Here is an 11,349-nt window from a genome sequence, read left to right as displayed (position 1 = left end):
GAGGATGATTTGGTGATTACATAATAATCACAATGCCTATCACCAATTTACACCATCATACCCACGAATAAAATAAAACGATATACATGCACCGGTAATTACATAATAATCACAATGCCTATTACCGAGTGCAAGTGAGAGGATGATTTGGTGATTACATAATAATCACAATGTCTATCACCAACTTATACCATCCCTCACAAAAGAAAACAAAAGAATGATCCTCCATGCCACTAGGCCTATTACATTCGAGTGGCACCCTCGAAAAGGTACTATAAACGTAACATGGATGAGTGTGTAAGCAAGTAGCTAAAAGATAACACATGTCTAGCAAATAGCAAGTTAAGTAGCCCCATAAACTCACATTGCTTTTTCGATACTCAAAAATTGAGCCAACTTATGCTCTACGTCCATATGTGTCTAAACATCGACCAACGGTCGCTCTGGAAGGACCAAGTGAGCTTATTTAATACTTGAAATATGTACCCAAAGTTTCATAACGATCCGACGACAAAAACTTAATCAAACTTTATTTAAACTCATTTTAGACACTATAATTCACAGCTCAAAATTAACCTTTTATCAGTTTTGAGACGCAAATATAACCAACCTAGAAGTCTTATTTCTAAAAAGTGTCTAAAGGACAGGTTTAGATCTACTTATGAGCTTTCTAAAATGTCTAGAATCGTAGCAATCCGAGCTACGGTTAAGAAGATATCGCACATTCAAAACAGCATCTCGGGTAGATTTGGTGTTGTCAAATTCACCAACTAAATAGGCTAAAATTCATATTTTGGATTCAATCTTTATTCCAACAATCAAAATACCATCTAACCATATTTATATTATTGATTACAAGATCAATAGTCAAGAATTTCACCAAAATAGCCATTAATGAAGAAATCGGAGGAATGATCCTCCATTTTACCAATAATAAACTCCAAACATGGAATATGAGGGTTTATAAAGTTTTATGCCCAAACTCACTTTGACCAAGTATTTTACCAAGCAAGTAATCACCTAGAGGCAAGGTATAAGACAAACATAACCCATAATTTCGATTAGTATAAAGCTTCTAAAAAAAAGAAGGGGTTGGATGAACTCACGTGTAAGATTTAGGAGAAATCCTAATTTCTCGGAATTAATCCGATAGACGCAAAGGAGGCGAAGAAAACAGGACAGCAGACTGTTGTTGCTGATACGGTGGGGGAGCAAGGCGATCAAGGTAGCAGTAAGTTTACCTACTGTTTGCTGTCACGGAGGAAGGCAGGATGATCAAGGTAACATGGTGGCTGCTGGTTTTAGACGAGGCACCACCGTCCCTTCTGCCTGGGGCTGTCCAACGCGAAGGAGATGCAGGGCGTGAATCGGTTTCCACTGTTAGGTGGGGTTTTGCCTCGGTTCAAGATGTAGGGATGAATACTCCGTCTTTTCTCCCTTATCGCTTTCCCTCTCCCTCTGCAGACTCCATTTCTAAAAGTGAAATCAGGTTTTTTTGACCCCTAAGGAGAAGAAAGGACTAGAAGGGAAAAGAGATTTTTACTAGAGAAAGGGGATAGGACAAAACCAAAAAGTAGAAAGTACCCCCCCCCCTCTTTTCTCTACTGAAACAAAGTCATACCCAAACCCCAAAACTTATCTTGTCAGAATAAAATTATAATCTAATATAATATAAAGGAAGTACATAACAAGGAAAGTCTTAAAAGGAATTAGAGTGACTAAGACTCTAACTAGGTGGGTAAAACATTTACCTCACTAATGAGACGAGAACCCATGATGCGCACGGAGTGGGGAAAAGGAAAATTTCGGGCGTTACAATCCTTCCCTCCTTGGATTCAATTTCGTCCTCGAAATTCTGTTCACTTGAAAAGGTGCGGGTAACGTTTCTTCAAATTCTCCTCCGCTTCCCAGGATGAGTGTACGCAGTAACATTAGCAAAATGTCTTCAGCGTCAAGCTAATATCTCGCCCCCGTCGGCAAGAGATATATCAGGGATTTACCCTGTAAATGTCACCCATAACCTTCAACCAGCAAGTTCAGACATAGAAGTTTATATACTAATACCTCCATGGACCCTAAAGAAGCTCAAACTAGCAACATATTCTTATTATTGAACAAGGCACCTCATCAGACAAATAGCAACACCTAATCCGTATGCTTAAAGCGAAGAGAAAATAGCGGTTCATGTAATATATTAAATAATTATATATGTATGCAGTATTTAATATAGGTAATACATATCTCGTAGTAATATTCAATAAAACATAAAGTTTCAAGTTCCGATATCAAAACATAAAGTTTCCATGATAAAGTCTCAAAATCAAAACATAAAGTCACACATACCGAGTCACAAACCAAATCACGGCAAATTGCACTGCGAAAAGCAGTACACGATTTTGCACCATGATGATGAAATTTTGTAGCGGTGAAGGACCACTAACCACTATTGACTGCCTAGCGCTTAAGGCCTCACCAATCCGGTGTAACAGCCGCGATGCGGGTGTGTCACTCGTCCCACATCGGTTGGGAAGGAGAACGAAGCACTCCTTATAAGGGTGTGGATACCTTCTCTAGTAAGACGCGTTTTGGGTGGGATACGAGCTTCGGTTCATGCCCATGCCAGGAGAAAACCGTGCGGCTACTGCTTTGTGGTATAGCGGGCAGGTTAGCCAAAGCGGACAATATCTTGCTACGGGGTTCTGGGGGCGTTACACTCGTTGTCCCGCTTGAACAAGTGCGCTCGCCGGTAATCTTTCCTCCTCGTTGTCCCGCTTGAACAGGTGCTCTCGCCGGTGCTCTCTCCTCCTCTTCCCCGCCTTCTCTCATCACTCAACAGGTAAAGACTTCCCTTTTCTTGAATGTGCTCTATCTTCCTCTTCGCCCCTTTCATTCCAATACTGAGTAAGAAGCATGTTGGCCCAACTGATTCAGTCTAGTTAATGTTAGGAATTCAGTCTAGCTAATTACAGGGCTGTGGAAGTGACAGTCAATTTCTACGTATTTAGTTCATATACAATTCAATTTGGCTTCTGTATGGTTTGAGTTCATGTACAGTTCAAATCCCTCCAAATCCTGCAAACCAAACACATGAATGGATTTTAAATCCAATCCAATCCAAATCAAATCCCATGGAATCCAAATCCCTCCTGGGAATCCAAATCTCTCAGAAACATTCCTGCAAACCAAACGCACCCTAAGAGTTAAAAATAAAAAAACAAACAAGATCTTATTTTAATGTAATTTTTGTATATTTATAAAGTGGTATTTTATAATTATTGTAAAAAAGAAAAGGTGTATAAAAATAGCATAATTGGAATAAGATGGTTGGGAGAAGGGTATTTGAGTAATTTACTCATGAAACAAACTTGATTCCACAACCATGGTTAGCCACTGGAAACTGACCATGGTTAACCCTAACAATGGTTAAGTGGTGGCAACTTTATCCTCTTTCTCTCTCTATAATGTTAATAACCCTCTCCCCAACCCCAGATTTATTTCTCTGCGTCTCTCTTCCGTCTGCCATCGGAAAATCTCTCTCTCACCGCCGTTCACCGTCATTGGTTAGTTCCGTCGCCGACATCAACGTTTCTCCGAACCGTTTCACAGTAAGTTTTTGGCAGGATTCGAGGTTTTAATTCCAGTTCGCGTTCCGTTTAATTAACATATTGCTGCTGTTTGATTTCGTCTGTCGATTATTGAAGAATCATTGTTTTTGTCTTTGCAGGAAATTGTTGATCGTTAAGCTTGTGAGAAGATCGGTGTTTGTGCTTCGAATTATTATCATAGGCAAGGAGTTTTTGCGTATTTAAAGTGTACAGGTTCTTAGGTATAAATTCAATTACAAAACACGCTAAGAAGATTTGATTACGAAAATAACTGTATTCTATTCTGGCTGAATACACAGTTAAATCAAACACGTGTTTGTGTGTTATGCAGTTTGAATTTGAACAGTCATTTCATTTGAATGGTTCTGGAGAATCTGTAAGAAGTTAATTGAGAGATTGATATTTGAAGGGGTCGAAAGGGTAAAAACTAGTGGACGAAGATCTATTTTGTTTTCTTTTGGGTATTTTTGTAGGACATGGTACCTGATTCGGGTTGAAATTAGTCCAAAGCTCTGGAAATGATATTGGGGGTGTGTTTTGTCGCACTCACGCGTAGTATCTTTCACATGGATGATATTTTACTTTCGAATGTTCTGAAGTTTGACCTATACTTTGGACAGAGAAAATTATCAAGCTAATTGAAGAACAAGTTGTAACTTCTATTTTGTTTTTCTCGTCCTTGTTTAGATTTTGATTCTAATATTACACATGGTGCATTTCGAAACTTTAACTTCTCATCTTTCTATATGCTTCACATAGAAAAACTTTTGGTGAAGGGGGGGAGGGATTAGGCAGAGCAATTTGTCTGGTAACGTTTAGTGGAAATATTGATGATTAAGTGTAGACCTTCTTTATATTGCAATACTCGTTTCTGGTTCATGATTGTTTCTGAATGTGTTTACATTTTATAGAAGTTGCCAAGCTAGCCGTTAAACTGAATCTTAATTTGCTCCATCGCATATATGTTGTTTGAATTAATCAGGACAATGTCGTTTTTAAGCGGATCTTTTCTTTTAAGTTGCTTTTATAGTTTAGAGGTCTTCACCTTTCACACTGTTTTACTACATTACTACCCACCCTGGTTACAGTGGAACATCTATTTTACTAGGGGAAAGAGGGGCGGTGTTTACTTGTAAATGAACCATGTCTGTCTCTTTAAACTTGAATTTCTTCCTCTTTTTGCTTTTACAATTTCCAGAAAATCAACCTGATTTCGAGTCTCCTTTGATTTAAGGTAGGTGTACCTTCCTGCCCTGTCTTTGCATTAAGCTGCCAAGTAATTTTTCTTATTTTTAGTCTGTGATACTCTTGGGTCACATGTAGCTAAGTATCTAAATCTATTTAGTCTAGTGTGTTATTTCCCATTGCGTTGTTTGTTCCTATCATTATAACCACAAAAGTGTTGAAGCATGAATTTTTTTTGGACTGTCGGAGGATTTGTAGGTGATATCTATAAGTAAACTATTGATATGCATCATACTTTAAAGCGTCTCTTGGTTTTTCAAGATTTCTAATCGTTCTTTATATGTATTCCGCCCAGCTTAGTACGTGGTTGTTAGTACTGTTAAATTTTAATCTTTCAGAATTGATTTGGTTCCTGGAACAGTTGTGGTGTTGTATCAAGGCACAATCTTTGGTAACTTATATTAAGCTTACCTTGATTTGAACATCTCGACTGTCTAGTTGCCAGCTAAAGAAGCACAGCCTGTAGTTTGATATCATGTGTAAGGCTCTATAACTATTGTTCATTTAGTATCTATAGCATATGGTCTGTCTTAATGTCAGGTATTGTGTTTAATCTACTTGAGCACTATGGCCACTACCATCATTATTTTCGTTCCAAAATTGTCATGCCACAGTACCATCCGAATCAATTTGCTGTACCTATCTATTACTTTTCTGATTTCTTGATCCGTGTTTACACGGTGGTGTGGATGATTGAATATCTAATTCCTGGATGTTAGTTAACCCTACTATGGGAATAGTCTTTTCTCACACCTGTACTTTTTGTTGAATGTTCTGCAGGATTGTTGAACCAGATATCCTTTTTGAGGGCATGCTTTTGTTTGTTCAGCAAAGCTGTATGATCAAGTAAAAAAAGTACCACTATTAGTAATAATGGCATCAAAATCATGTGCAAACATTTTGGATTTGATTCCTGATAAGCTATTGGATATCCCTCAAATCCCCAGATCTCTTCCACGGGTGATGACCCTACCTGGGGTTATCAATGGCTATGATGGGGATTCAGATAGTATGTCATCTAGTTGTCGTGAAAGAAAAATCATCGTGGCGAATATGTTACCTTTGCATATTCAGCGGGATCCAGATACCCTGAAGTTGACCTTCAGTTTTGACGAAGACTCACTCTTATGGCAACTAAAAGATGGGTTTTCTCCTGAAACCGAGGTTGTATATGTAGGTTCATTAAAGGTTGAAGTAGATGTTAGTGAGCAGGAAGAAGTTGCTCAGAAACTGCTGGATGAATTTAATTGTGTTCCCACTTTTCTTCCACATGACCTTCACAAAAAGTTTTATGCTGGATTCTGTAAACAGCAATTATGGCCCCTTTTTCATTACATGCTTCCCATGTGCCCCGACCATACTGATCGCTTTGACCGCCTTCTCTGGCAGGCCTATGTGTCTGCAAATAAAATATTTGCAGATAAGGTTATGGAAGTTGCTGACCCAGAGGATGATTACATCTGGGTTCACGATTATCATCTTATGATTTTACCTACGTTCTTAAGGAAGCGCTACAATCGAGTCAAGCTTGGGTTTTTTCTTCATAGTCCCTTTCCTTCATCAGAGATATACCGAACTCTGCCTGTGAGAGACGAAATTCTTAAAGGACTTCTCAATTGTGACCTCATTGGGTTTCATACATTTGATTATGCACGACATTTTTTGTCATGCTGCAGTAGAATGATGGGCTTGGATTATGAATCTAAGCGGGGACACATTGGACTCGATTACTTTGGTCGCACGGTGTACATTAAGATTCTTCCTGTAGGCATCCATATGGGACGGCTGAAATCTGTGTTAAATCTTCCAATCACATCCAATAAAGTCAAAGAGATAGCTGAACGTTATAAGGGGAAAAAACTGATAGTCGGGGTTGATGACATGGATATATTTAAAGGCATCAGTCTTAAGTTGCTAGCCTTCGAATATCTCTTGCAGCTGCATCCTGTGCTGCAAGGTAACCTGGTTCTGATCCAAATTGTGAATCCTGCAAGGAGTTCAGGAAAAGATGTGCAAGAAGCAAAGAGGGAGACCTATTTAATCGTAAATAGGATCAATGAGACGTATGGTTCACCTAATTATCAGCCAGTGGTTCTGATTGACCGCCCTGTTGCCCGTTATGAGAAGTCGGCTTATTATTCTATGGCTGATTGTTGCATAGTCAATGCTGTTAGGGATGGAATGAACTTGGTACCTTATAAATACCTTGTTTGCAGACAACATTCACCTCATTTGGATCAAGATGTCGATTCGGAAAAGGTATCATCTCGCACAAGCATGTTGGTTGTGTCTGAGTTTGTCGGCTGTTCACCATCACTAAGTGGTGCTATAAGGGTCAACCCATGGGATATAGAATCTGTGGCTGGAGCTATTAGTTCTGCTATAACCATGAAGGATTCAGAGAAGCAATTGAGGCATGAGAAGCACTATCGATATGTAAGCTCCCATGATGTGGCTTATTGGGCTCGTAGCTTTATGCAAGATTTGGAGAGAGCATCCAAAGATCACTATAACAAGCGTTGCTGGGGTATCGGTTTTGGCCTGGGTTTTAGAGTTGTTTCTCTTTCTCCCAGTTTCAGAAAACTGTCTCCCAACTATATTGTCTCGGCATATAGAAGGTCAAGCAGACGGGCGATATTTCTGGATTATGATGGTACACTTGTTCCACAATCATCTATTGTAAAAACCCCCAGCGATGAACTTATTTTAATTTTGAGCACACTGTGCAATGATCCTAAGAACACCGTGTTCATTGTTAGTGGACGAGGAAGAAGCTCTTTAAGCGAGTGGCTTGCTCCTTGTGAGCGGCTAGGTCTAGCCGCTGAACATGGGTATTTTACAAGGTACTTAAGGCAACGTTGTTTAACCAGCTTGTTACATATATATATATATATATATATATATTGACACCATGATGATCATGCAAAAACTTGGCACTTTTGCAGGTGGGGTGGAAATTCTGACTGGGAATCCAGTCTCCCAGCTGCAGATCTTGAGTGGAAGGAGATTGTAGAACCTGTGATGAAATTATATACGGAGGCGACTGATGGTTCCAACATTGAGATCAAAGAGAGTGGTCTGGTCTGGCACCACCAAGATGCTGATCCTGACTTTGGTTCTTGCCAAGCAAAGGAGTTGTTGGTGCATTTAGAGAATGTGCTCGCTAATGAACCAGCTGTCGTTAAACGTGGCCAACACATAGTTGAAGTTAAACCTCAGGTATCTTTACGTCTTTCTCTATTTCTAAGCATGTAACAATAGATTTATCAACTTTTTATACGCCATCTGACTATATGCTTGAGATTCCTAGTCTTGTACGAGCACAAATGAAAGTGCCATAAGTATCCTGCTCGTGTCCTAGATTTATTAAAATTTTATGCGCTATCCGACTTTGTGCTTAAGATTTGTAGTCTTGAACAAGCACAAATGAAGGTGCCATAAATCTGGCACCTGCTGATTTCAGTGATCTAGAACTCTTGGAACTCTTATAATTGATGATTACTTGCAAAATGAACCAACCCAAACCAAACAAACCCAGTATCGAAAGCAGGGTTTGGGAGGGGTGGGGTGTATGCCGTATAAAATTGGTCCATTTCGTAGAGATTACTTCCAATTCACTTAGTGACTGTTTGGTTGGTTTTCCATTAAGTCTTGTATGGATAAAGTTGTCTGTGTAGATTAATCTGTCTTTATAGATTGAGAAGGTTTTTGTTTGGGAGGGTTTTCCATACGTGGAAAGAGCGTGTTTTTTAATTGAGAGGGGAAGGTTTGGAAAAAAACCTTGGCTTTTTGCATAAAGCTCCCCCTAGAAGCTTACTGAATAAGCCAGTTTATATATTATTAAGCCACTATCAAACAATCATGTGTAGTTGACCAGATAAGCTGCAAGTCTCGTTAGGCTGCTATTAGAATAACATCATATGAAGAAGGCAAGGGGTAATCTGGACTTTTGCTTTTCCAGGGTGTGAGCAAAGGATTAGTTGCAGAGCAAATTCTATCAAGCATGGTCGAAAAAGGAGAAGCTCCAGATTTCGTGACATGTATAGGCGATGACCGATCAGACGAAGACATGTTTGAAAGCATTAGGAACACAATTTCAAGTCCGGAAATATTTGCTTGTACGGTGGGGCGGAAACCTAGTAAGGCTAAATACTACCTGGACGACACTGGGGACGTGATAAAATTGCTGGGAGGGCTTGCTAACGCTTCGGATCCAAAACCTGGTAACACGGCCCGATTCCAGGTTACTTTTGATACCATTTTTTGAGATATAGCAGCAAAACATGTACAGTTTGTGTTTTAGGATTTAGGATGAAATCTTTAACTTGGTCTGGTGTGCATACTGCTAAAACTTGGGCATTTGGGGAGAACATTTTTTATGTACAGCTACTCTTTTGCTTCTATAAAAGCTTTTCACTTTTCTAATTTTGGGCCAGATTGTGTTATTATCTTGATGATAATGGTTGGGAAGCCACTAAAAAAGGAAGCCCAATAAGGCCACAAAGGGAAGGGAGGCCTTGGATGTTTTGCATTTGCCGGAACCGATAGGCCCAGATTGACCCATCCCAAACTGGTCTTAGACCGGTATGGTTATGGATCAACGGTTTGGGACCAGTTTCACTTTTAATGAAAATTTAAGCCTGGCTCTGCCCGAGACTGGGCCGGTTATACATAGGCCTAGGTTTTTAAAAGTTTAAGTTTGTGTAAATTACATATCTAAGTTTTTCAAGATTTCAAAGTTTTTTTTTTTACCAAAAACTTTTTATTTATTTATTTAAAGTTCTTGAAGTTTTTTGAAGTGCTCTAGTACTAAATTTAAGGGAAAATTTGTATTAAGAATGAAACCAACTTTGGGTTGATTCTTATTTTGGAGAGTAAATAGTAAAAACCTTAATTTTAGGGTTTGGAACAAAGTTTTTGTTTATTCAAGGGTTTGTTTCACCTGGTGACCTACTAATGATGACGTGTCTTAGGCAAATGTCAACTAATATCTCATGTTGTATTATGTAATTCCACATCATATTATAAAATTAAATATATTCGAATATTTAAAAAAAATTATTGAATAATTAGAAGCTAATTAATATACAAACATTTGTAATATAGTAAAAAAATAAGAACCAAATAAATAATAATACAAATAAGCAAAATCAAAACCCTACCCTCTAAATAACAAATAATAATAATCCAGCTTCCAGCCTCTTAACCTGAAACTCTAATCTGAATGTTCGACGACTAGATTTCTATGGTGTTATTTTCATCTTAATTGATAAAACCTCTGACGAGTTCTTTCGACTTTCTTGTCGCGGGTTTTTATCTTCATGGTTTGATGCAGGGATTAGAACATTGAAAAAAGTATGAGAACAAAGAAATTGAGATTTACCGTTAAGTTTAACAAATCCATACGATTGAGGTGGTTCTGTGGCCGGAAAAGGTGAATCAGGAGGAGGAGAAAGGTGGCTGCCAATAATGGTGTTAATTTTATTTTATAAATGACTTAGGGGGTGGTTGGGATCACTTATAAAAATAATTTATTGACTTATTTTAGTGTGATATCGGTAATAAACACTTTTGAGTGTTTGGATAAACAACTTATATCGGTGCCAAACCGGTAATAAGGAGTTTTTGAAGAAGTTAAATCATTCCAACTTATGATAAATTGATAAACATTTTTGTAAAAAAACATAAGTTATTTCAAATTAACAATCTCAAACACCCCCTTATATATTATGTAAGTTTTTAATTTATTCATTTTTTGCCATGTCATTTAATAAAGACCGGTTACCTATTCAACAAGTAAACAAGATCTTTAAATAAATTAAAAGGTGGTTTCAAACCCTAAAATGAATTTTTTTAAAGTTTGTTTTCTAAAGTAGGAATTAACTCAAAGTTAGTTTCAATTTAATACAATTTCCCAAATTATAATTATGACAACATCTATAATATTTTTGTAGAAAAAGGATTTAAAGTATATTTGAATTATTCAATTAAAAAAATTGAAGTGTATTTCAATAAGATACTATAATAAAAAAAATCTTCAAACAATATTTTTTAACAAATAAAGATGACTAACAAAAAAGATATATATGTATATGTAACCCATCATATTTGTACAACCAATACAACCCAATCAATTGAGATATTAATAAAAATAATAAAAATTTATTTATTATGATTTAAATATTTATGAAATATAAATAACGTTTATTAATTATGATCAATACTTTATATTATGAAACAATCAAAATTTTTATGGAATCACATATTCATCAAATTAAAATGAACGATTAAGATTGAGTTATATTAATTATACAAATGTAAAAGATTGCATAATAATTCACCTTTATCTCTCTCTATATAATTATTAGATTTCCACTAAATTCAGATTTTGTTTGAGACTCATGATTTAGAATCTTGACCACATAAGTTATATTGATCTTTTTTCCCAAAAAGGAGCACTCATCCATCCTTTTCATCATGCACATCCCCAAACAACCCC

At 37.3% G+C, this 11,349-nt stretch overlaps 1 protein-coding gene across 2 annotated transcripts; it reads left to right on the top strand.

Moving 5' to 3' along the window:
- Nucleotides 1–3,504: 3,504 nt before the first annotated feature.
- Nucleotides 3,505–9,275, top strand: LOC112524456 (probable alpha,alpha-trehalose-phosphate synthase [UDP-forming] 10). Of its 2 annotated transcripts, XM_025134278.1 has the most exons (6): nt 3,505–3,605; nt 3,725–3,826; nt 3,937–4,025; nt 5,631–7,693; nt 7,796–8,069; nt 8,812–9,275. In XM_025134278.1, the coding sequence occupies exons 4-6, from the start codon at nt 5,724–5,726 to the stop codon at nt 9,115–9,117; spliced, it is 2,550 nt and encodes an 849-aa protein (XP_024990046.1). In that variant the 5' UTR covers nt 3,505–3,605; nt 3,725–3,826; nt 3,937–4,025; nt 5,631–5,723; the 3' UTR covers nt 9,118–9,275. The 2 variants fall into 2 exon arrangements, with proteins under 2 accessions (XP_024990046.1, XP_024990045.1); XM_025134277.1 differs by lacking the exon at nt 3,937–4,025.
- Nucleotides 9,276–11,349: the final 2,074 nt, after the last annotated feature.

This window comes from Cynara cardunculus (assembly GCF_001531365.2).
Source record: "Cynara cardunculus var. scolymus isolate 2C chromosome LG 13, CcrdV1, whole genome shotgun sequence".
Taxonomy (NCBI): Eukaryota; Viridiplantae; Streptophyta; class Magnoliopsida; order Asterales; family Asteraceae; genus Cynara; species Cynara cardunculus.
This window is presented reverse-complemented; position numbering and strand designations above follow the sequence as displayed.

What these genes read in the sequence shown, in the direction of transcription:
- LOC112524456 (XM_025134277.1), top strand. Translation starts at nt 5,724, where the DNA reads ATGGCATCAAAATCATGTGCAAACATTTTGGATTTGATTCCTGATAAG. An exon ending in GAACATGGGTATTTTACAAG is followed by an intron (nt 7,694 to 7,795) that starts GTACTTAAGGCA and finishes GCACTTTTGCAG; the next exon opens with GTGGGGTGGAAATTCTGACT. An exon ending in TAGTTGAAGTTAAACCTCAG is followed by an intron (nt 8,070 to 8,811) that starts GTATCTTTACGT and finishes TTGCTTTTCCAG; the next exon opens with GGTGTGAGCAAAGGATTAGT.